Genomic DNA, 26,889 nt, shown 5'->3' on the forward strand with positions numbered 1-26,889 from the left:
AAACACACTCTCTCTCCCTCTCTGAAGCTAAAGAGCCCTGGTTAGTGCTTAGATGGAAGACCACAGAGGCAGGCAATGGCAAACAACCTCTAAACATCCCATCTTGAAAACCTTTCTGGGCAGCCATAAATTGGCAACTTTACAGTATTTTTCACCAACAATAGCCATCTCACTCTGGATTTAAAAAGGAGGCCCTAAGGACAGGCTTGGGAGGAAGCTGGTAGCCAGCTGAGGAAGCCCTGAAGGGCTGAATCCAATGCAGAGGGGAAGAAACCGGATGGCACAACCCTCTTCCCATTCTGTGGCCTGAGAAGCCTTCCCCTGGTACATTCACAAGACAATTGAACACAGTCCATCAACTCAAGAGCAGGCAGATCCTCACATATCATTAACAACCTTGCTCAGGGCTGGACAACTGAGGGCTTCCTGGGTTGAATCAAGTCATCTTATGTTGGGTCTTCCTCTTTTCCTTCAACCTTCAACTTTTCTAACATAATTATCTTTTCCTGTGGCTCATTCCGCACATGCAGAATAATGCACTTTCAAACTGCTTTCAGTGCTCTTTGAAGCTGTGCAGAATACCAAAATCCACTTGCAAACAGTTGGGAAAGTGGTTTGAAAACGCATTATTTTGCGTGTGCGGAAGGGGCCTGTGACTTTTTGTCTTTTCATGTGGCCAAAACACAACAGCCTGGGTTTAGTTGTTTTAGCTTCTTAGGAGAAGGCTGCTGGATACCTTTTCATTTTAATGGGTTGCCCTTTCTTCCTGAAATGCTATGGCCCAATAGAAGATAATTGCTTCCATCATTTAGAATACTGCAGTGGCACAACATAGCTCAAAATCTTAACTGCAGCATCTTCCAACAGTCCTAATTAATGGAAACAGGGTAGATTTTGCTTACTGTGTTAAAATACCCTTGTCCCTATTTGCCCCCTCTGAGATCCTAGACTTGCCATTTTTCCAAAAGCACATATGCATTAGCACATGTGTATGTGAGTAAGCATATATACCTGAGCACTAAGACAACACCATAGCAGTCTTGACATTTTATAAGCTGTACTCAGCAAGTTTTTTTCTTCTAATTACAATAACTCCCTTTCCATTTAAATCAGTACAGGACTGACTAGTTTAGAGTAAACAAACAGAGCAAATGGAGCTTTGTGATAGTGATAAAGAACACTAGGGTGGACGAATACTCCAGCAGAAACTCTTGCAGGCACCATTACAAGAATGGCCTCACTGTCAACTGTGGAATGCTAGAAATATGGGATACTGTGAGGGGCATACCACATCTCCCAAGATGGCTGACAACAGGAAACTACAGGACTTAATGTGAGTAAGAGCCTTCCAGGCTCAGGAACTGCATCCAATGTAACAAGCTTGTGGCCCGTTCCCATTTCCCCCAAGTCTGATCTGGTTTTCAAGCTAGCTCAATCTTGTATCAGTGCAGAAAATCCACTGTTTTTCTACTTGTCATACTTTTTGGATCAAGTCTCTTCTCTATTCCCATCCTACTTCGTTAATTTAATTTTACCCTTATATTCACTACCCCCAAAGAAACAAAAATAATTTTTGCAAATAGATCAGCATTTTAAGGCAACTGTTTCAGAGGGGTGTGGAAGGAGAAGGGACAGGCAGAGGGTGCAGGGTATGTGCAAATCATACTATTTTTTGCTCTCCAGTTCCTCTTGCTAGGGTTACAGCTAGCTATAGATAGGGTTTAACTAAGCCATGTTAAATGCCTACCCAAATACCAGAGACATACTATGTTGCAAAGTTACAGGAAACGGAATGTGGCATTGATGCAAACTGAATTGGGTGATACTATTCTGGCTGTAATAGTTACCCCGTTACTAGGCAGATATTTCAGTTTTCTTCTAATATCTGCAAAACTCATCCATGGCAACACAAAAAACATATTTGAAAACTACAGCAGGAGTCATACTGGAGTCTCTTTAATTTTGTTATGATTGTTCATCTTCATAAGTGATAACAATAAGATTTTTACGTGGGATCGTAATTTTCTGAACAGTTGCTTTCCTCAGGAGAGTTGCCTACTCCTTGCTGGGCTGGTTCCTGTTTTTTTGAAGTGACCCAAAGTTAACCCATTAGCGCTTTTCTTGGTAAGACAATGCATGGTGGAAAAAGCTTGTGTTGGTGAATATATGTGCATGTCAGACTGTTGTTAAAAACACAGGGACATCAAAAAAGTGGTTAAGCATTCCTCAGGGACAACTGGTGGGAAGTCTTTGGAACATACTCTGCAAAAATCTGTTAGGCGTGCGTGCATTAAAAGGACTTTTTCTGGTAGCTAGTAATATATGAGCCAGATCCTAAGACTCTATACCAGAGTGACAGGTTACTCTTTTATCCTAGATTTGCCTACAGGCACTTGTACACAAGCTCAACATGGTATTCCCAGACACCTTTAAAATGCTGTGCTCCTACATAGTTATCTACCAGTTCTCTGGAATGACTAGAAGGCACTGTCCAGTACCCTTTAAAATAGTTGTGAATTATAGTAGATTAATCTTTTGTCTAGAGAAACTAAATTCATGCTTCAGTAGCTGGCTCATGTGTATATGGAAAATATTCTTGGAATATGATTTAATATGCAACCTATTGATATTGTTTAGTTTCCTAGGAGGAAATGCTACAATTCAAAAGAATGAGTAAAGGCTCTATTGTACGTTTATTTTAAAAAATACTCTACAGGTCACAATATAGCATCTGTTTGTATTTCAAAGCAGCAAAGGTTCTAAATCATTCCCTTCTGTCCCCTCTCAACAGCCTTAAGGCTTGTTACTATGCTGTATGATTTCCTGTTGCCCTTATTTCTCTTTCCAGAATTTCCATTGCTATAGGTTATCTTCCAGTTATACATATGCCACTTTTCAAAATGGGTACAGTATGATAGGCATGTTTAGAATGGCTTCAGGCCCTTCATATTCTTCTGATGGGGGGAGTGTTTAATAACAACAACAACAACAACAACAATAATAATAACTGAGATGCATTCCTAATTCAATGTAATTGCTACAAAATATATGTAGCCAGCCTGCCATATGTTACCACTGCCATTCTGGGGCATTCTTTCCTTGATCTTTACTTTATGGATTCACAAACCTAGATAACTAGGCTTTCCCCTGAAAATCTGGTCTCATGAGAATCGGAATTGTTTCTGTTATCTTGTGGGGTCAGGATGGGGTCTATCTCTATCTGTTGCCGACCTTGGGGTGCCTCAGCTCCACACCAACTCATTCTCACATTTCTTTGGAAAATGGGAGGGGGGACTAACATCAGAATAAAGGGGATAGCAAAAGCCAGATTTGCCAGAACTGGCTTTGTCAAGTTGGATACTTCAGTGCCTATCAATAAACGCTACTGATCAACACTACAGAGTCCATTTATTGCTTTAAGGTTCAAGTCCTAACACCATGCAATGTTTTGTTGTGCCATTATTATTATCATCACTTACTTTTGTTTAATATCACAGCTGCCAAGAACTGGCAGCTGTGATATTAAACAAAATTAAATAATGATAATAATGGCACAACAAAGCATTACACAGCCAAATTTCTGGAGAAGATCAAGGACAAGGTGAACAATGAAAATACCTGGCTGTGGTTAACAACTGGAACTTGAAAAACTGGCTGTGGTTAACAACTAGAACTGAATCACTGATTTTAGTTGCTTAAGAACAAGCAACTAGGACAAATACAATCAAGGCCAGAATCGAAAAATTCTCAAATGTTGCAAAGTGCAGATTGTGCAAGGAAGCCAATGAAACTATAGATCATTTACTCAGCTGCTTAAAAAGATTGCCCAGGCTGAGTACAAACAGAGGCACAACTCAGCGGCCAAAATGATCCACTGGAATTAATGCAAAAATTACAACATCAGGATGGCTAAAAACTGATGGGAAACATCGTCCAGAGAAATTCACAGAAAATGAGAAACCAAGACCTTGTGGGACTTTCGAATCCAAATGGACAAAGTGTGGCACATAACACACTGGACATCACAGTGACCAAGGACAAGAAACTGACCATCATCAACACAGCAATACCTGGTGAAAGCAGGGTCAATGAAAAAGAACATAAGGTCACTAAATACCACAGTTGGAAGATTGAGATTCAGCAAATCTGGCACAAACCAGCTGAGGTTTTCCCAGAGGTAATTGGCACCCTGGATGCCATTCCAAAAATACTAGGGGGGCATTTGAAACACCTTCAAATTGACAAACTCAACATCTGTCAGATTCAAAAGGTAGCTCATCTGGGATTAACACAAATACTATGCTGATACATTACGACATCCTAGGTCTCTGGGTAGGGTTCGAATTGTAATAAAAGGCCAACAACCAGCTAAAAAACTAGAGCTGTGATATTAAACAAAATTAAATAATAATAGGCAAAAAAATGATTTTTTTCTTCCTTTGCCCCTACGGTTTGATGGTGTGCCACTGGAAGACAGTTTGAGTGGCTTAGTTTTACCTTTAGAAGAATCTCTGCAGAAGACAAAACATCTTCAGTGTTGTAGAATTGAATACAACTCTTTTCATGATGGAGAATCTGTAAACTCTAATGAAAAGATATAGTGGTGTACAGGACAGAATGTGGTGTTTGGGGTGACAATCTGGGATCAAATTTTACTCTGCCAAGAACTCACAGGGGTACTGAGATATAATGAGATGGAAGAGTTCCCCAAGCTCCATGGGAAAAGGAAGAGAGTCAGTGATTACTTCTATGAGATGTTTGCATGGATTAAATGGTTCCTTGGAAGACAAGGTGAGTGAGCGAGCGAGCGAGCGAGAGAGAGAGAGAGAGAGAGAGAGAGAGAGAGAGAGAGAGAGAGAGAGAGAGAGACCAGATATGAAAGCAGTAAGTAGCTCCTCTTAATTTGCCCTCAGCATCTGACAAATAGAAGCATACTGTACCTTGCAGGGAATAAAAACAGCAGCAGCTGGATCTGCAGGAATCCTGGATGTGATTTCAGCTTACTCCTGGAATCACTGAGAACTCTTAAGGTTTTAGCACAGAATTTCCAGTGGCTCTTGGAGAGACATGACATCATTTCCAGACAGAGGCGTAGCAAGGGGGGAAAATGCCCGGTGCACTGGTGCATCCTCCGTCCTGGTCCCACCCCAGAACGCCCCCATCCTGCCCCAGAATGCCCCACCACGCCCCTGGAATGCCCCTGCCACCCGAATGCCCTTGACATGACCCCACAGGGGTGCGCACCCAGTGCTACGCCTCTGCTTCCAGATTCCCCCAGAACTGATGTCATGTCATCATCCAATAGTGCACCCCGCAACCTCTAAGTCTGGGTTATGTAATAAGGAAGACGAGTTTGTGGCTTTTGTCTTTAGAAACAGTTATTTGTATGAGAATGATGCTCATGTTGCTAATATCAGTCCACATGTCTTTTCCTCCTGTTGGCCAAGACAATGCTTCTATTTTATCTCGGCTATTCATAAAACTGACTCCTTTGCGCTACGTTTGCAGTCTCATTTTATTTTCTGTTCTGGTAACATAATTTTTGTAACACTTTGTGCATTTGTAAAAATAAATGCTGAAGTAATGAGATGGATATTGTAGCTCTTGATTCCTCATTACATTCTAGACTAACATTCTTTTGACAGTAGCAATCTTACTGCTAGTCTTAATTTTACTATATATTTGAGGCATAATTCTAACTGGCATACAACCTTTGGGTCGAAGAATTTCCCATAAAGTTTAACAAGTTCCTTCCCCCAGTCCCCCACTAATATACACTACTGTTCTGCACACATCTCCCATATCTAGGTTCAGGTCTTCCTAGGGTGGCCAATTCTAGGCTGGAAAAATTCTGGAGATTTTAGCCAGAGCCTGGAAAGGCAGCAGGATATAATACCATTCAGTCATTTCCTCCAGGGGAAGTGATTTCTGTAGTCTGGAGAGCAGGTATGATTCCAAGAGATCTCCAGGTCCCCCTTGGAGGCTGGCAGCCCTAAGTCTATCTAGAAGCAAGACTGCCACCTTGCCTTTGTACAGGCACTCCTATTTGGTTTTCCTCAAAGATGCTCCCCTTTGCTTCAGAGCCATCTTCTATACAACCCAAAAAGAGGGAAACTGAGAATGAAGGTTTGGGCAGATGCAATCTGCTGGGCTGTCCTTTTCTCAATGCAGCGTGTCTTCTTATCCTGATACTCCTTGAGAATCTAGAATTAACACTCTGTTTTATTATCCAGCATGTAGCGTGGGATAGTGACCAAAATGCAGCAAAAAATGTTTCAGTCCCAATAAACGATATGTATCTGGATTTTAAATTATGGTCACTGCTCATAGTCAAAAGTTATTTTAGAAAAGAATCAATTGGCCAGTTTTCAGAGAACAGGCTGTAAAAGTTTTCCTCCAGTGATGCTGCAGTTCTGAATGACCCAAGAAGGGCAGGCAAGGATATGTAGGGATGCAAGTCTTCCACTGTAGTTGGCCAATTGGCCATGCTGGCAGGGGCTGATGGGAATTGTAGTCCATGAACATCTGGAGAGCCACAGGTTGCAGACCCCTGCTCTAGAGAATACAACAAGGGGAAGGGTTGTACACTAGTAATCAAAACTGTAGCACAAACAATGACTAGCAATCGGTAGGACTGAATAGCTTAATACTTTACTCAATCACTAGTGTGAACATAGTCTACATAATCTATGGGACAACTAATGCCCCAGTCTCCACAAATGTGTGTCAAAGCATTCAACAATTCATTTAAATGAAAGCTTCTCTAAGCTCAATACAAAATGTATTTCAACAAGTTGGCAGTATCCAATAGTATCTGGCTTTGATAAATCTTCGAAGTTTGTGGGCACGTGGTATTTTCAATGCACATAAAATCTGTCCAAATAAATACTTTCTTACAATTCAGCTCGGACCGTGTTACTCTCTGTGATGCTATCTCTAGCTGCAAAATGTCAGGCAAGTAAAGTGGTTCTTTTGGCAGCGTAATAAAATTTCTCTGCTTTGACAGGCAAAATGGGCTGTGATACCAAAGTGGTCATTAAAACAGCAAGAGTATCATGGTGGCTTAGAGGAAGAAATTAAAACAGCCATCAGCCTATTAAATTTTTTAAGATCACCACTGGGCCAAAGTCATGATGTCCCTTCTGGTTTTTCTACTCTATGGTCTGCATCTGTTAGATGCTGCCCACTCCATCTCCCACTTGCTGCCAGGGTGGGTAAGTCTGGCAACCCTAAATAGAAGCTAATTAAGAAAAGCAAAGTCATGGGTTAAATTTGAAACGTTCTTCAAAATCTGGAGTTGAGGGAGGGGAGCAGTAGTTTAAAATGGGAGGTTGACAGAAAAATTTAAGTACAATTTGTATACAAAAGGAAGGAGGAATCCATGTTGACTTCTGCAAAGGCTTTGCTAGAGATGATCACACACCCCATTTGGCCTCAATTTCTGCCAGTCGATCAGCTCAGCATCATCAGGCAAGGGTGTCAACTACCTGGCAGTCTCTCTCTATAAATGAGCAAACAGGAATCCAAGGCACAGTGCACTCACCTGCTGTCTATTTGAGGTTCAAGTGATAAGAAACTGCATAGTAGAGGTTCTTGCTGGATGGCTGGGACTATGCTCAGCACTGTATACTAGGCCATTTTTGTGCACTTCTTCTGTTTAAACCCTTCCTTATACTGAATTCTATCACACCAACCATGTAGTTTCCAAACTTTACATTACTAAATATAAACAGAACTTTTCCCTAATGTAAAATTCAGTATTTCTTCCAAGAACGATTGTAAAACCTTCACTTCCAAATCCCTTGCAATGCATCCCTTTAAATAAAATGGGTCCAACAGCTTATAAAACAGCCAACAATAAAAAGTATAATGCAAACAAGACTTTAAAAGTCCATCACCATACACCCAGAAAACACGATTCCCAGATGTTCTGCTGTCCAAAGAAGATAGATTAAGACCTAGGAGATTACAAATTATCCCAAAGCTCTGAGAAAAAAATAATGTTTTTTGACAGGCAAACAAAGAAGATGGAGCCCAACAGACCACTCCAAGAAGACATTTTCATAATCACGGTCCTAAACTCAAAGTCTATTTATTTCACAGAGACTTGGAACACTTGCAAAAAAACCGTTCATCCTTGAGATACTCATAGGTAAGAATTCTCAGAAAAAATGGCTTGCCTCAGAAGAAACTTAATGGCATACATAGCTGCTGACAGGAGACCAAGATATTCAGGTCCAGAGTCATTTAGGGCCTAGAAACTACCTAGTAACCAGTGGAGACAATTCATATCCGGAGTGCTAGAGTTATAATGGTTCATGCCAGCAATCACACTAGTATAGCTGAATTTGAGACCAATTAATTTCAGAACACTTTTTAGAGACAGTTCCACGTACAATACTATACAATATCTAACTCAGTGTTAGATATTTAAGGGGCATAGAGGGGTGTTCAGTCCTGTGACAAAAGGTACATAACATTCTCTTTAGTCCAGTTTCCAGAAGGCATATTCTATATGCCTCAAATTCCAGCTTTTCAGATTCCCTCCCTCATTATGTCTTGTCCTTAGTTTCACAGTCCAATAAGCAGCTCAAGATGAACTATGCAGCTTATCTCCAGCTTCCCTCATTCCTCCTCTTCTTTCCCTCACCAAGCTTCCTAACCAGTAGCCCAATGTCCTAACTCATTGTCCCAAGGCATGATGTTACAATGGTACTCTAAATAGGAGGACTGCAAATAGTAAGGGGGACGCTGACAACTGGCTATACCGATTCACTTCAACAAAAGGAGCCTCTCACTGGACAAGATGTGACCTCCATTTAGTTCATATTCTTGCACAGTAACAAAAATAAATCAAGCCTGCCCCAGATCAGGGCTGAGATTCGAGAGAATGGAAGCATGGTTGCCAAAGGGGTAGCTCTTTCCTTCTAATTGTGTCTGTTTACTTACAGCATTGAGAGAAAGTAACAGCGGTATGTGTGGGTGTGCACTGAACGCACTGCAGTCCTTTTGCTTAGACTGCATTGTAGCCCTGGCTAGAGTCCAGAGATTGTTATAAATTCCAGAGTTAGTCATGTTAGTCTGGTATAGCAAAAACAAAAAGAAGCCTTATGACACCTTCAAGATAAGGAGATTCATTGTCCCATGAAGCTTTCCAGGAGGCTCCATAGAAACTTATGCCAAAATAAATCTGCTAGGTTTTGAAGGTACCATAAAACACCTTTCTATTTTTAAATTATTTTTAATTGTTATAATAAATGTACTGGCTGTTATTTTTTAAATAGTTGTGGAACAAACAGAGGATTGTTAAAAAATTAGGAATATTTTGGTGTCTGTAGTTTATACAACTCTGTTTCCAAAACACTGCAATTATCCTACGTTCTTGAAATTGCCAGAAGTTGTCCTAACACTACATGGGACTCAACAGTTGCTAGCTAGTGGAAGATCATGATACTGGAAGGAGTCACTGTTGAATTAAACCCAACTATGAAACTGTCAAATTTTTCCTGAAAAGCAGGGGGGAAATCCTGGCTATTATTAAGCTAATGAGACAACAGAGTGTGAATGTGGCAGAGATTGTTCTGTTTATATAATAAATTGATGTTAAAAGATTTTGGAGTCTCTGGCACTAGTAGGACCTGGTGTCAGAAATGGGATCCATTCCTGTAGAGACCTTGTTCTAGCTAGCTGAAGGACCTTCCTGAGCTATCAACAAAAGAGAAGCAGAAGAAAATAATATGAAACCTGCCATGTCAAAGTTCTTTCAACCAGAGACCTCTGATTTTAGCAGGCCTGCAGGACACCTTGATCAGAAGAAGTATTTTGATACAGAAGCAAAGTGAATACAGGAGGAGAGACTTGTAGCTGCCTTATACTGAATCAGACCATTGGGCCACCAAGGTTAGTATTGTCTGCTGAGACTGGCAGTGGCTCTTCAGTATCTCTGGCAGTATCTCTGGTTTTTTGCATCACATTTTACCTAGTCCTTTTTTAACTGGGGGTGCCAGAGTTTGAACCTGGGATCTTATGCTTGCTTCTTCCACTAACTACTGCCTCAGAAGGACATTCAGGTATGTTCCCTAATTAATGCCATGGGTCCACGAACAGAATATCTTGTTCTCCTTTTATTCACATTCCTCTGTGTTGCCTCCCTCTACTTTTTCTAGGACCTGTGGTTCTTCCTCTTCAGCTTGGTTGCAGCAGAGGGTCCCATTTCAATACAGATGTAGTGGAGATTTTGAAAGACTGACGGTAGGCTGCAAAAGCACTAATGGAAGTCATAATAGTGCCTATTTAATCAACAGCCATTTTGACCATCTTTGGAGAACTCCTATTATCATGCTGCCTTCATATTCAAATGAACAGAAAGAACATGTTTCACCACTGATTTGTGATCAGATCTGCAAGACCTGTACTGAAAACAGTGAGACCAAAGTCCTGCAGCACGTAATTTCCAATTGAAGCGGTACAGGTTATACCCCTACCATCTATACCCCTACCAGAATATCTGTTATCTACAGTAACTTTCAAAATTGCCAATTATCCCTGTACATCATCCTTTTTCTGATTATAGTAAGATGGTGTTTATTTAGAGTTGCTATATAGCAGTGATTTGTAGACTGGTTATCGGCTGTTATTTCCCGCCAATTCTTCCTGCTCTAGAAAAGAAATGACCCAGGAGAAGACTCAAGTATGCAGAAAGCACATACACAGTGAAGATTCACTGGCTATAACATTGTTCAAGATTAATTGCACATGACCCTGTTTAAAATATTACATCTTGTCTTGAATATATGATACCATCTTATATCAAGACAGATCACTTGTCTTTTTACATAATCATCAATAGCTTCTCAGTAGGATTGCCAGTTGGGAAATACCTGGAGGTGGAGCCTAGAAAGGGCAGGGTTTGCAGAGGGGAGGGACTTCAGCAGAGTATAATGCCAAAGAGAACATCCTCCAGAGGAGCCATTTTCTCCAATGAAACTGATCTCTGGATATCTTTTGTAGTTCCTGAAGATCTTCAGGCTCCACCTGGAGATTGGCAACCACACTCTCCAGAATCTCCAAAATAGGGTCTTTCCCAGCAGTGGTTATCTAACTTGAGATGCTAAGGACAGAATTTTATGCATATAGCAATGATCTTTCCCTTTCACACAGCTTGATAAAAAGTAAAGCATACCCTTTTAACTATTTTCCCCCCAGCACTGATTTTGATGAGACCTAGGAATACTGACAGGGTTAACGTATTTACTAATTTCATGTTGCAATTTGGTGGTTACGCTAAATGTTTAAGTTAGTTCTGCACTGGTCTAACATATATATGTTACAACAATTATTCTGCGGTCAATTGTGCTACTGATCATTATGACTCAGATGTATGCTGTTAAGCAACTAAACTGCCTATTTATTAGAATGTATGCATGACCTTTCTATAAATTCTTATTGCACATCCACACTGGTGTGAACTCTACCTCCTGTTATATTTATTTACTCTGTAGTAGCCTCTTTTTACCTGTTCAAAAACAAGTTAAAATTGCACCAGGAAGTAGGATAATTATATTTAAAACTGTCAAATTGTTACTGTTGAACTTTTCAGTTCCGGTCAACAATAGGGGAAACAAGAGTACCTTGGCCTGCTGTATCGCAGGCCCAATCCCTAAGAACATTTTAAAATACTTTTTTAAAGGTGGCAGCATCCATGAGGATGCTGCCACATCTCATTTGATCCTATGTCATGTTACATAATGTTAGTTACAGTGATACCAGCGAGTAGAGCTGTATAAGAAAAGTTTGGTAAATCAGATCAATCCTACTTGAACTGGAATTTAAGAGAGAAACATATTGGCTGTGTGCAATTTATGAACAGTTGCATTGTCAGAATCCCCAAATTTCTCTTTCAAAACAAGGCAAAAGGCTCAACAAATTTGATTCAAGACTTGCTGGTTTCACTTATGCTTATGCAGCCCTCTCGGTTATGAACTTTGCTTCAGAGATGATCTTTCTAGATCTAAGCCACGTACTGAGAGTCAAGCACAGCTGCCTTCCATGCTTTTTGACATGAACAACCAGGAAACATCACACTCCTGAGGAACTCTCTGTTTAAAATATCCATCAGTGATGTCATGTGTCCTCCAGCACAAATAAGACAGCAGATGAATAATCTGAAAATAGCTACTGAAGTATAAATTGGCATAAGGATATATATTGGGTCAGAATAATGGCTGAGCTTTTATTCTTGCTTATTTTGATGTTATTTTAACTCAATAATGAGTAGTAAAAAGTACAACTCTAAACGTGTCCCATTTACAACTGTTGCAATGCACCTGCTTTTTCAGTTGAGCAGAAGGAGGTGAATACTGAGAAGAGTTATTTAAAAACTTGCTAAGAATCTGCTACCTGCTACTAAAGAAAAGGAATTCAGAAGGATAGTGCAGTTCCTTTTCCAGCTTTTCAAATTCTAAAGTCTTATTTGCTTAATGTGGTACATGAAGCAGAGTCAACAGCCAACAAGGTGAATCAGAGATCCTTTTGAATATTACAAGATAATGGCCCCATCAGCAAAACTGTTTTTGTCTAGTACTGAAAAGGTAAAATAGCATTATGAACAAGCAGTTGCAAAACCTGTGGCAAGGGGGGGACACTTAGAACAATTTCTCTGCCCTTCACAATTGCTTCTGTATTCCAGTAAGCTAGAACCCACTGATATCAAGGGAAGTAACTGTTACATACCCTCCTCCCTTATTCTGTTATATGTTTCTACATGTTTTTATTGATTGTTAATTTGATTTATACTTTATTTTAAAATGATGTTTTAAAGTTTGCCACCTTGGAGACTCCATTTGGGTGGAAAAGCAGAATAGAAATGTTTTCAATAAATAAATGCATATGTGAAACTTTTGATTACAGTGTTTGACTCCTAGTGCTCTGTAGGGATGAGGATTCCTGGGTTTCAGGCACCAGCTTGTAGTCATCCCCGCAGGGTCGTCGCTAAGGAAGAGACGAGACGCGGAGGTTTCATCTGGTGGAGAGCGCCAGCAGCGGGAGCGCGGGTGTCCGTGTTCCTAGCGACTCTCCCGCGTGCTGGTTCCTGGCACCTTTTATTATGATTATAGCGGGGGCGTGTAGAAGGGCGGATCGGGGGGGGAAATCCGGGAGAGCGGGAGAGCGGGGGACTGAGAGATCATCATGTGATGCATGATCTCACCTGCCTGCTACGTGCGGAGAGGAGCATCAGCGTCTGGGCCTAATCCTCACCTGGGGGCAAGACCATTGTCCCTTGTCTGGGACACCCGGTGGTTGTGAGCCAGGCAGTTCATGACCCGTGACTCATCGGGGGGTGAGGGGTGGGGAGTAGCGGTCGCGACCTTCAGAAGACCAAATAGGAGGCAGCGGGTGTTCCAGCGCTCTACTTACGGTGCTGCTGGGTCAGCAGCTCATCCCTACAGTGCTCTTCTGCTCAGGAAAAGTTTACTACCATGACAGACCACATACAGACTTCAGAAATAATATAATTTAAGAGTTGGGAAGCAACAAAATCCTTCACAAAGTTATTTTAATTTTAAATATGTGAATAACTACACAATCATTCTAATGAAAGCTCTAGTAGAAACAATAACAAAACTGATTTTGTAATACTATTTTTTTTAAAAAAAAGCTGTCAAGACATTTAGCCCCTCCTCAAAAAAAAAACTGTAAGGACATTTTTGCCCTTAAGATACTTCAATTCTCTAGGCCATGCTAGAATATCATTATTTGCACTAACTAGGAATTGTGAAAGGTTTATTTGAGGACACAAATAGTTACCCATGAATAAATATTAAACTCACCATTTCATTACATCATCATGAAATATCCTAAAACAGTCAAAGTGAATACTGAACTTCACTGGGGAGAAAGCTAAAAGATAAAATGGCAATGCAATCCTAAACAGACCTACCCACGTCTACATCTTTGGAAATAAATGGACTTAGAAGGGTTTAACTACTCAGGGTTGCACAGGTAGCGATTGTGGGCGATTTCCCACTGGCAATTAATCCTGGAATAGTCACCCGAAATATCCAGGTTTCCTCGCGATCTCCCCACTGCAAAACCGCAGAACACAGATCAGTCCCAGTTCTGGCGCTCCCCCCACCCTTATCGTGGGATTTTCCTGGACCTGCTTGTATATGCATCTTTTTGAAAAAACACTCCAATAGGAGGTTGATTCCCCACTTCAAAAATGAAAGTAGATACAAACCAGTTTGATAAGATTTGGGACCTTTTGAGCACGGTTTCATGGTCCCCACTGCAGCTTCTGCCCCCTTATTCCCAGAAATGCAGCAGCCACACAGGTGTCCCCACTGTCGGCGGATCAAATGCACGATCTGCTCAGGGGCTATCCTGATTGGCTGCTGCGGTGTGCTGTGGCGGGATTTTTTTAATTTTCAAACTGACAGATCCACGTCTCTGCGAGCATGTGCAGAATGACCATATGCAGGAACAGGGAAACCGTCGATTAAAACAAAGCCCCGTTTCCCCGTGCCTTTTGTGTAGTAGTTTTTAAGAGAATGCAAGGTAGACACAAACACACTCCCCCACCCCCCTCCCCAAACTACAAAAAGGTAAAAGTGTCCAGAGGTGGAGATTTATGCCTGAAATCATGAATGTGGCGCAGAAGGGACTGGACTTGCTCCAGCATTTTAAGGGGCTAAAATAAAATGAAAACAACTTGTCCCTGGCTGGGCTCTAACTAGCAACCTCTTGCCCAGCAGCCCAACACTCAATCAAATGTGCCGTAGAGACACCACTGGCTTAAGGCTGGGGGAAATGCTACTTAAATCTCCCTACACAAGTAGAAACAGGGAAACATGCCCTTGTGTATTCGTCTTTAAGTGAATGCAAGGTTTACTGCTGTGCTGCTATGTATGTCTTTAGTCAGAAAACTGCCCCCATGTTACCTCAGATCCACGTGGATCTCTGGTCTGCGAAAAAAAAAATTTTAAGGGCTTCGCGCGCATTGCGCACAGCCCACTGCATCCTGATTGGATGAGAGGCTCCACACCACTATATACTCAGCTGCTATATACTCAGATAGACCACAGGTCTATGAAAGTGAGAATTATCTGCATGGACTAGCAGTGGTTCTCCAGAATCGCAGGGAGAAGTCACTTCTTACCAAATCCTTTTAACCAGAGATGTTGGGAACTGAACCTGACACCTGAGCCATGCAAAGCTGATGCACTACCTGAAGATTTTTTATAAGAGTCACGATTTCGATTAATAGGATTTATGAAGATCAAGACCTTAAATCCAAACTTTAAAGCTTCCATATAAGTTACTTCCTGTAACCTAGTAGAGATACCCTCCACACACACACATCACTACAGGTCAGCTGTTAGGACATAATTGTATTTATTATATTTATACGCCACCCTTCCCCTCGCAGGTTCAGGGTAGCTTCCAACATTTAAAATACAATCAAACATAAATCCATAAATAACAACAATTGAAACTCAGATGGCAAATAAAATCAGTTTCAATTAAAATAACCCCACCAATATAGACAATAGAGGGGAGGAGAAGAGGGGAGGCCATTTGGTTGTTACAAACATAGCTGTATATGCACTAACAGTGTCCTTCCTATATCACAAATAACCTTTATCTCTAGGGTCTAGAGGGTGAGGCTGATCCTTAGAATGAATTTTATAAAACAAGCAGGCTAGTTCTTTTAACAGTGAAATAACATATTTAATTGATAACTAGGAGGTTTATTCACAAACTGTGTCAACTCTAGGAAAATTTCAGTGTGCCACCCAATCATTTGGAAGCATAAGCCACAGATTCCTCTGTTGAATCAATGGGAACACCACCAACTACAAAACAAGTCATAGCATTTTTATTTCAAGGAGCACAAGATGGGCCAGTGTTTCATATCTTCCTTTTGGTGCCATGAAGTTCTCATACAGAACCTATTTCTGAGTCTATTTCCTTTTACAACTACAGCTTTGGTTCTGAAAGAGACATGTGGATCAACATGTTCTCAGTACAAAGGACCCAGCCTTAGTTTTAGTTTCTGCTTTAGAAATGTGACAATACTATGGGTTGGCTTCTGCAAAACATTCCTGTGAGTGGAAGCATTTCTATCCACCCACTAGGAATTTTTCACCTTCTTTGTCTGCTGCAGGCCAAAATATCCCCTGAAACTTTACTCTAAGGAGTAATTTTAGGACGAGGGGTAGGCAATAGCCTGGCAGCTACAAGAGGGAGAACTCAAGCCAAGCACTGCCTTGCACCCCAGAAGGCAGTGCAGCAGCCTCCCAAAAATCGGGACAATGGAAATAACCCACGGGACGCGGGACAAATCGTGTGAAGGCGGAACTGTCCTGCCAAAAGCGGGACGTCTGGTCAGCCTACTCTAGGGGGACAGGAAAGACCAGGAACAGCATTTCAAAGGACGTTTGGGCCGCACCAAGAAGCACAGAGATAAAGAATTTATGGTCTCTGTGGCCCTTTCCGCACGGAGGCGGAAGGGCTTGGGTTGGCGTTTCTGACGCTGACCCTACGATGCTGGGACCGTCCGCATGGACGGTCCCAGAAAGAACCAGGATGACAGCGCCCAGTCAACTTACCTGCTCTCCGGCCCTCCAGCGTGTCGCCGGGGCCTGTGAACACGCCTGCCCTGCCCTGCGCGCCTGCTTACGTGTTGCAGAGCAGGGGGGCGTGTCCCCAGGCCCCGGTGACGCGCCGGAGGGCCGGAGAGCAGTTAATTGAAGGGAGGGAGGGGGGGAGCGCCGGGAAGCCTTCCAGCCAGAGTTTCAAGAAAAGTGCGCTTCCCAGCGCACTCTGGAAACGCCGGCTCGGCGCCGGGTGGGCGGCGCGGCTGCGAAGCAGCTGCGCTCCCTGTGTGAATGGCGGCCTGGGGACGGCGTTTTTGCCGTCCCCAGGCCGCCATATTCCGCCCGTGTGGAAACGGCCTGTGTGAAAGTCCTTCCATCCATGGAACCACTCCTTGTCCCTCTGCTAAAGTTCATGAAATTTTCAATTTTGAAAGGACGATTTTCCATCCTATCTGTATGTGATGGGGACCACAGCACCCTAAGATTCAAACTACTAAAACTAAGACCAGGGCCAGATTAAGAGCTTTAGAGGCCCTAAGGTTTGAAACGCTTATGGTACCCCCATACACTGAATATATAACTCAAACTAAAAACAATAGCAAACCATAAAGTATATATTCTAATACATGAATGCATACCATTATTTGTATGAAACAAAACACCTTTTATTCCATTGCTTTCTTAACTTGAAGATACATAGCATTTTATCTTGCATGAATCAAATATGCAAAATGTTTACTGTTGCTTACTCATAACTTTATTTATACTACAAAAAGTTTTCTCCTGCATTTTTTTAATTGCAAAGTTTTTGATCATAGCCTCACAATTAATCTGATCTAACAAATCTGCTTCAATACTTAGCAGAGCTAAGGAGGGGGAAAACCCTCTATGGGGCCCTCTTTACTTGAGGCCCTAAGCATGTGCTTATTTTCCCTAATGGTTAATCCAGGGCTGACTAAGACCCATCCACCAAAACCACCTGAAGTTCCTGAAGGCCATGACAATGTATTTTTATACTATTTGTTTAGGCATTTTGTCATTGGGATGCTCTATAACAGGGAACACTTTTTATAGTATCTATGTTGAATGTGTATAGCCCTACATCTACATCAGCAGGTATAGCTGGGCTTAAACTCAAATAAAAGTTGTATTTTGTGTTAGTTAAATTATCTATCTTTCTGTTGAACATACAAGAACTTCCCTCAAGATCCTTTAAAAGTTCACATGGAAATCCCGAAGAATCTGCCTGACTGAATCAAGACTTTAAATAGGCTTTAAACAGTGGAAGGATTGCAAACTGAGATACAGGCAACAGTATATAATATTGAGGCAGTAGGAAAGGAGCAAACAAAATGTGATTCTCTAGCCTGAGCTGGATCAGTTGCTCCAAAACAAATCAAAGACTGTTTGCTCCAAACTGATATGGAAGTGGGCAGTCATGCCTCTGCCGCTCCCAACCCAAGTAAGGCGACACTTTGCAGTGCAGAGCAACTTGCCACACAGGCAAAGGGCTCCGCTGTAAATAGATCTACCTCATTTAGAAAGTTTGCTCTAACTAACTTGTACTCAGAAAGGCCAGGAAAGCACTTACTCTGGAGCCTCAGTCTTCACACTATTGACCAGGTCCCTTGGTGGATGGACAGAAGTGCAAGACCCCTCCAAAGAAGCTGTACATGTAAGAGTTCCTGCGAGCCATCTTATTTGTTTACTGATCATATTTACAACCCACCTTCCCCTGCCAAGACACATAATAATATAATTCCTCAACAATAATCAATGGACCCAACTGTAAAAATGTAGAGTCCAACAAAAATGCAATACAACAAATGAAACAACCCAAAAAACAATAACACTTAAAAACTTACAAACATCCTCCCAGCTAGAAAGGTATTACAATATGCGAATCTACTCCATAGTTTGGGGAGTCAATAAGCCGGGTAGTCAATAAGCTGGATGATAGTCAGGGAAAGCTGGTGAGGGGACTGGGCAAAGAAAGACAACAGGGAGGGTTCAGGATTTAGGCCAAAAAGCCGAGGGACTGCGGACTGTTGCCTCTCAAGTGACACACATTTTCATCCAGCATTCACTGCCCCATTCCAGAAAGCCAGAATCCTGATCCCAGTTGAGGGGGGTGGAGGATAGGTATGCGGTGTGAGATCCTAAAGAAGGAATGCATCAAGCAATAGGGTTCCTGCTGTTCTGCACTAATGGTGCAGGACCCGTGACTCCTTTCAGCTCTGGAAGAGATAGCACTCCACAGGGATCTCAGACTCCACAGCAATACCTTCTCTGCATCTACACAAGACTGAAACAGCTATATTCGCCATATCAATCAGTGCTGGCAGTATCACTACAGTGTAGTAGTTGTAATTCCAGGTTAATAAATCCGAAACAATTGTAATTTACTGGAGTCACATATCTTCAAAATAATTATTGCAGTCCTCGTTGTATGCTAAGCACTGAAAAAAGGGAGATGGAATCCTCAATCCACTTACTCTCAAATGACCACTATGTTCACAATTGAAAATGAGCTTTATTTCATACATATGTGTTTCTTTAGCATCTGCCCATTTGTCAGCATTCATTATCACACTGAGATTGGAGCATGCATTAGCAGCTGCTGCCAGAAAAATCAAGTGTGCACAAGATCAAAGACCCAAGTTTATGGGTTGTTTTTCAATTTACACACTTGGTAGTATTCATCACTACATTATGCAGTCAGCTAGTGGTCACTTTTAGCATATGTTCAGAATTGTTGAGCGATATACTGGGACACGTGACGTTCACAGATTATTGCATAGTTACTGAAGTAATAGGATGCCTCCCCCGACATATAAGCCACAGTTCCCATATGGCAGTGCAAGAATGCACACAGAAAAATATTTGCAATTCAGTTCAGAAGACTGAGGACAAAGTAGATGTTTCTTCAAGAGTTCAGAGATACTATTTTCTATTTACAATTTGAGCAGGGGAAATCTCACAAGTCACCCATTTTCTCTCCCACAACACAAGCCAAGTTTCCATCTCTCTCACATTTTCAGCATTTAGTCAATATTCAACATTTCAAATGCTAACTTCAGTCATCTGTGTTGCTCCTCTCCCTACATTTAAACAAGCAGTACTGTTACCATACCGCCCTGGCATAGGGGGGGGGATGCTTACTCACAGGTAACCCTGCCCACATGGAGCGCCCATTCTCTGGCAATCTACATACAAGAAACTTCTAGGAATTGTTTTTCTGTTCTCATGCTCTCAGCTTGTTTGCCATATCAGCACATTTTCGGATACACAGACAAGGAAGAATGTGTCCTCAATATGATACAGTAGCCCTGCCGAAAGAATACTCATTTTCAGCGACAAGACTCTTGATGTCATTGTCTCCCCTGATTAGCTTAACCCAGATACTATCTTCTGACCACCTCACAATACACTTGATTGTTTCTCAAACAATCCATCAGGACACCTCTCAGTGGTTGTCCTGATACCTCCAGAGGTGGTCCTTCACCCTATAAAGATCCTACCCTTTCCCAGGGCCATCTGTCCAATGCTACCTTTCCATCTTTGCTGCTGTGCCCAGTGCATTGCACCCTGGAACCAGACACTGGCCATTTGGCTCTGAACCCTGGATCTTCTTCACATCATGATCACGTAGTATTACCCATATACTACATACCCTTCTTCTATTCCAAATCTATTTTCCAACCTATCTATATCTTAGGAACATGCGTGTGCACGTTTGCTGAATTGAATCAAATGCTTGTGAACCCCTGATCCCTACAACAAGGATTGTCAAACTTGCATTATATTCCCCTTTGTGGATTTTCTTCTAAGAGCTGGTCTTGTATACACTGGTACTAAATATTCCTTACCCAGCCTCTCACAACATTCATAAGCAGTTTGTACTAAGCTAATATTTCCCACATTATTGAGAGACTTTGGCGTTTTCCCCACAGACATAATATCCCGAGGGAAAACAAGGATCAAACATACCAAGTTGTTTGTATCTTGGTTTCTCCCTTTGCACGGCTGCCCCGTCAGCGGGTTCAAGCCGGGAGGAAGAACTCAAGTGAATTATGCACGAGCCCCCGGTTTATTTTCATTTTTTACATGAGCATTTATGTAGTTTACGTGGTTTACATATGTTTACATACATTTATGTAAATTCCTGCACATGCGCAAACATTTCCTTTTTCTGACATTCTGATTGGCTGTAGCTGTGGGGCGGGGAGAGCAAATGGCGAGGCAGGAAAAATAAACCAGTCTGTCTTCTGCGGTCTTTGGATGGGAGCAGGAGCAGCCTGAGCTTTTTAAAAAGAACATCCAATTTTATCATTTTTTTTAAGCAGCAGGATTTAAAAGAGAAATCTTGCGGGGCGGATTCAATTTAGGCCCAGAAGCCATGTAGAAGTCATGGTCGAATCTCCTTATCCCAGGATATATGGTCCATGGGGAAAACACCTTTGTTTCTATTTGGGTAACAGTATTTTTAATTAAAGTATAAACACTGCTTAAATAAACAGCTTGCTTTTATTATTTTTGAATAAATTTAAGAGATATAATAAACCATTCCAAAAACAGAAGGCAGGTGAGTGACATCACAAGAACTAGCCAATCAACACAGTACAATATTGGCAGAAGAACTGATTTCACCCACCCCACAAACTCAGTCCTGCTCAGGAGGTTGTAAATCTTTGTAAAATGCAGCAAGTACACTTCAACAGATGTTCAAACAATATGTGTCTGTATGCAAAATAACTCAACAGTCACAAACGAGTCTACCTTGGTAGTAACTTCACCGATAATCAGTGGCAAAATGTGGAACACATATAAGCACCAAGAAGGGGACCAAGGAGACTCAGTTTGCTTCAAACTCACATTAATATGGCTGATGGTGCACCCCAGCATTTTTCTGTTAGAAGCCTTTAGCCTGGCCAACTTATCATGTGAAACTAATGAGTTTTGTCAGAACTGACATTACAACTGTATGAAATTTATTTGGCTCAGAGAGAGGAAAAGTCCTTTGCCATAGATGCACCCAGACACTTTGGCACAATTCAGAAGCAACTACAAACCAGAGTTTGTTCCACCCCACGTGCAACCTCCTCCTCTGTCGACATGACAGCAAGTAACTTCCACTTTCACAGCAACCCACAGGATGTTGCTCCAGCTGAGCTACAGATTATTATTGGTTCTCCTGCCTCCAGGCCATGATTCAAACCATAATTAAAGCATGTTCAGAGGCATCATTTATAGTTTGGGTAGAATGACAAACTCTAACATGCCGCAAAAGCAGTTATCTCCAAATAACATTAATGGGACAAGGTATAGGAAGGAAGCATGCAAGGCAAAGGACTTCCAAGGCATATTCCTTTCATGGTCCATGATATACAAGTTATGCCAATAGTTCAATACCACCCTGCTCAAACATGTTAAGGCGATAACATGGACAGCCTATTTTCAACCTCTTTGAATAGATGTAGAAGTACATCCTATAGTGTTATAGAAATTGACCTGCAGCCAAGGGCTCAAGTCACCAAGTGCTCTGATTTCAACAGATGCAGATCTCCGGCTTTTCAAAGAAAGGAAATACCAAGGCAGAGGCCTGCTCTGAAACCAGCTCCTCTACTGTTACTGCATCCTAATGCGCCCAGTGCTGCTCAGAAAGCAGTTTGTGCACACTGAGGAACACTTTTAAGATTACTTCCCACATGAGAAAAGCATGACATGTGAAACAGGTATCTGCTGAAGAACAGATGCAATGTCAAAAGATCATCTGTTGTCTGTCTTGTTTCTTACACAGTCAGACCTGACTGAAAAGCAAAGTAAGCCAATTTGTGTCAAGTAATAATCATAAGAAAAGTGTGATATTTTTATGTAGCTCTTCCTGCACCATGTTCTGCAATATACCACCAGGCCTCTTTTGCAGGGAGGAACGGTAGACTGCAAAGCCTTAAAATGACCAAACGAGCTAGAGATAGTTTCTCTCCCTTTGCAGCCTCTTTTACGACTGTCTGCAGCCAATCCTCTTATAGAGCCAATATAGAAAGCTGTGCTTAAGGAAAGCCAACCCTTCTCTTGCCAAACTTTGGAACACCAGTCAGCAGAGGAAAGTATGAGTAGGAAGGGGGTGAATTGGACGAGTTCCCCTATTAAGTGTACTCTTTGCTCCTCTCCTGCAACCATTACCATCCTTAGGAGCCACTATCACTTTAGGCAGAGCCTGAAGAGTCAAGCCTGCCATTTATTTCGTATATAACTCCCCTTTCTTTCATCATAGAACACAAGGGGGCGTAGGCAGGACGGCCCTGGGCAAGTTTCTCACCCAGGGCAACTGACCAGCCTCCGGCCAGTCTAGCTTCGGCCCGCTGGCTCCCAGCAACCTCCTTGCACTGACTCCCCCATAAGCCCGAAACAGCCAGCGGTGCGTCCTTGCATTTCTGTCGCAGTTTGCAGATGGCCTTTCCCGAGCAAGGGAGGCCGAAGGGGACAGTGAATTTGCAACCGAAGCGCCTTCTCTCGGGGGCGAGCGGCTGGAGGAGATTTACAGCCGGTGTGGGTGGGAGACAGAAATCTCGCCCACGTTTCATCTGACGTCGCTTGAGCTGCAGCGGATTTTCGGCTCCTCCTGTCGAAGGGCTTTTTTTTTTAACCCGTGATGTCTCAAGCGGCAGAACCCAATTCATGGGAAGATACGGATTCTAAGCAGGGGGACCTGGAATGGGAGTCCTGTCGGGGGGCGATCCTAGGACGCCCCCTCCCTCGGACCGAGCCGCTCCGGATCCCAACTCAAGGCGCGGTCATCCAAGCTGGAGCGAAAGACTCAACCCGGGCTGGGGGCGCTTCCTTTTCTGACCTTCGGCAGCTATAAATAGGCGCCATCCGCACGCACACGACACTCCGGTTTCTTTCCCCGGTGCAACTGCTGGGTTGCAAATGCAAAATGGGAAACGCGACTCTCTTGACAGCTGGACTGCCTGAAGGGCAGCGAAGACAACGAGAGCGACTGCCCCCCCCCCCCCACGTCCCCCTCAAATTAAAAAAAATAGGATTAGGGGAAAGAGAAATCTCACGGGGGCCCGGTTAGGATTTTAATCCACACGGTATTCTACGCATAATGCTGCTGCTAACCTGCGCCTCTTTGCAGTTTATAGCAATTGAAACCGAACCGGGGGGGGGGGGGGGATCGCCGCTCACAATAAACCAGCCACAACCGTGTGCACGGATAAAAGACAAGGGCATCTGGGAATAAAGCCCCACAGCGGGACACTTCCGAGGAAGCGGACCGGAGGATCAGAGCTCCCTGCCTTTCCCCTACATTTCGCTTCCTCTTGTCTCCGGCTCCTCCGCCCTGGGAACCCCAAAGCGACGGAGACCCGCGGGGGGAGGGTGAGGGTGAGGGAGGAGACAACGTGGCTGAGCTGTCAATGTCACAGAAAAGGAGAAATCCTGAGCGGGAACAACGAGAGGGGGAGATGGGGGACAGGACGCCACATTGCACGGCACGACACCGCTTGCGCATACACACATGCACCCCCGCTACACGCCACTGCTTCCCCGCATCGTGCAAAGAACGCCAAGGCTCGGATTCTCCGGACTCAGCCCCACGGACCCCTCCCAATCCCATGCATTACCTTCTCTTGGGCCCTGGTGAGCTTTTTCTGGACATTGCTGGCTATTTTCCCTGCAGTGACTCCCTTGCCCATCTCAGCCATGTTGCCGTCCTTTTTAAACCGTGCGGTGGTGAAATTGATCAGACGGGGGGAAAGACCAGGAGCGAAACAATGGCCATAGCCCTCTTCCAGAGCCAGGGGACGGGAGGAGACAGCCTTTTAAAGAGACAGTACCAGCGAGGCACGGGAGCTTCTTAAAGGGGCAGCATACTCTCTCGTTTGAGCGCAAGGCGGCAGCTGGAATTTAAGTTTCCTGCCTGGACAAGGGAATCCCCCATTCAGAGTTTTGCACATGTCCTACATTCTCCCAGGCCAATATATATTCTTCTGATAACGCTAGAATATAGTTACCACTTGTCAAAACACTTCAACCGGGGGTTATAGACTTAAATAATTTAAATATGGATTTAAATTATGGATTTAAATATGAAATAATGTAATATGAAATTATTTACATTTCCAAAAAAAACCCTTGTACCACCAACATGTGGCTTTTAAAATATATATTTTACTCAAAATTGTCTGAATCTCAGTCAGAGAGAGAGGGCTTTGTAAGCGAAGAAAGATGTCATGAACTCCTCCACTAACCCAGTTAAGAGTAAATATTTCATTTGTATATGAAAGGAAATACTTCTTTTCTCCCATCTCTCTTTTCCTTACAACTGCTCTGTGAGGTAGGTTAGGCTGAGAGTCTATGACTGGACCAAGGTCATATAGAGTGTGTGATGGCTATGTGGGGATTGGATCTATGGTTGCCAATCTCCAGGTGGTGGCTGGAAATCTTCTGGGATTAAAACTGAACTCCAGGTGACAGATATTTATTCACCTGGAGAAAATGGCCACATTGGAATATGGGCTGTGTGACATTATACCCCAGGCTAGCAGACAAGCTAGCAGACATGCAGGCATGGTCAGTAAAAGGCAGCTAAGCAAGCCCTCCTGGCAGCTTAGACTTTGCACTCAGGAAAACTTGGATTTGCTGACACAAATTACATTAATGCATCCCTTTACAAGCTCCTGTGGCAACAGGAAGGTGGGCAGAAGACCCATCATTGAATCAGTCTCCCACCCGAGGTTTTGGCCACTCATTAGAAAGCAGAGCCAAAGGAGAGCCTTGACTTCATGTTCTCCAAATTCCCTAAAACCCTCTTATCTTTAGAAACAAAAACAACCTACATTTTGACATAGTAGCAGCAACAACTAACAACCCTGACCCTGGCTGGGAAAGGGCAGGATATTAAATTTAATGAAATAAAAACAAAATTAAATTTAAAAATGCCATAGGCTTTCATTTGGGGAGGGGCCATGACAATGGTAGGGCTCCCATGCAGAAGGTCCTATGTTCAATCTTCTGTATCTCCAGTTTGACGGGTTAGGAGGTGGTAAATGATAGCTCTGACCTGGGTGGCTCAGGCTAGTTCAGTCTCACCAGATCTTGGAATCTAAATAGGCTCAGCCCAGGTTAGTATTTGAATGGGAGACCTGTTGGAAGTGAAAGACTTTGCACTGCCTCTTAACTTCAGAGGGAAACTTGACTAGAGAATCAGACGGATAGAGGGGTCAAGGCAGACATTTAGTATACTAGATACTTCAGTATACTATATAAAAAGCCATGCAAGGCAGGGGGAGGGGTCCAGCATCTGGACATAGCCCACCCACCCTAGCGGAGGGAGGGGGAAGGGGAGGGGGTCCGGCATCTGGACAGCGCCCACCTACCCTAGCGGAGGGAGAGGGAGGGAGAGAGGTGGCACTCACCATCTCAAAACAATTCCTGACCACCATTTTGTGTTGTTTTTTTATTCTCTGTGTAATTGATGCTTCAGTGCTTTAGTGCCTCATGCTGCAATTCTCCATAGTTTGTCCACTCAAAGTTTAAAAGATTTTACCCTCCGAAAATTAAAAAAATGAACTGGCAAAAACAAACAGCCGAGATGACAGAGCAAACTCAGAAAATGGCACCAAGGAGGAAGTCTAGGGACTGCATGGGAAATGGCTTAACGGTAACAATTGCACAAGGCAAAACATTTTGAAAGTGTTTTCAGCAAAATAATAGCTAAAATTGAGGATGCATTTAAAACATTTTCAGGCTGAGAATCAGACTTTGGGGGGTAAAAACTATGCAGAATTCCTCAGAGGAAACTAGTTATATGCAGGCTTAAAACATTTTATTTTGGTTGTATGTAAAGGGCCTCAGACTGGGGACTTCCTAGTTTATTGTCCTCTGGGCCACCACCTCCCGGCTAGTTCAAAGTCAGCCACACAGTGTCTAATCTTTTTTGGTATGACAGTGGCTATCCTTCATTTTATTTTATTTTACAAATGGGCTGGGGTGAAGGAATGAATACTGATCCAGAGCAACATATGAATAACAACAGCTCATTTATTGTGTGAAACAATGTGGCAAGACCCTTGTTTGTCAAGAAAGGGAGAAGGCTTAATGTTCCTAATTACACTTGCAAGCTTAAACTGCTTTACTTGGTGGATTAATCAGGTAAAGCTTTCAGCCCTGATGCGACTGCAAATGCTTCTCTGCCAGGTCTGTGAATCTTTAGCCATGTCACACTACCAGTAATAGTGCCAGTCAGCAGCTGAGCATGGTGCCCCAGCAGTTGGACCAAAGC

At 42.8% G+C, this 26,889-nt stretch overlaps 1 protein-coding gene across 16 annotated transcripts in view; it reads right to left on the minus strand.

The window, feature by feature from the left end:
• The window catches only part of BIN1 (bridging integrator 1), a 140,405-nt gene extending 115,992 nt beyond the window's left edge, over positions 1-24,413 (minus strand). For all 16 annotated transcript variants that reach the window (XM_048486380.1, XM_048486378.1, XM_048486369.1 and 13 more), the window contains exon 1: positions 24,230-24,413. In XM_048486380.1, coding sequence (XP_048342337.1) covers positions 24,230-24,310 — 81 coding nt within the window. In that variant the 5' untranslated portion in view covers positions 24,311-24,413. The remainder of the gene's footprint in view (positions 1-24,229) is intronic.
• Positions 24,414-26,889: the final 2,476 nt, after the last annotated feature.

The sequence above is a fragment of the Sphaerodactylus townsendi genome, linkage group LG02 (assembly GCF_021028975.2).
Source record: "Sphaerodactylus townsendi isolate TG3544 linkage group LG02, MPM_Stown_v2.3, whole genome shotgun sequence".
Classification (NCBI taxonomy): Eukaryota; Metazoa; Chordata; class Lepidosauria; order Squamata; family Sphaerodactylidae; genus Sphaerodactylus; species Sphaerodactylus townsendi.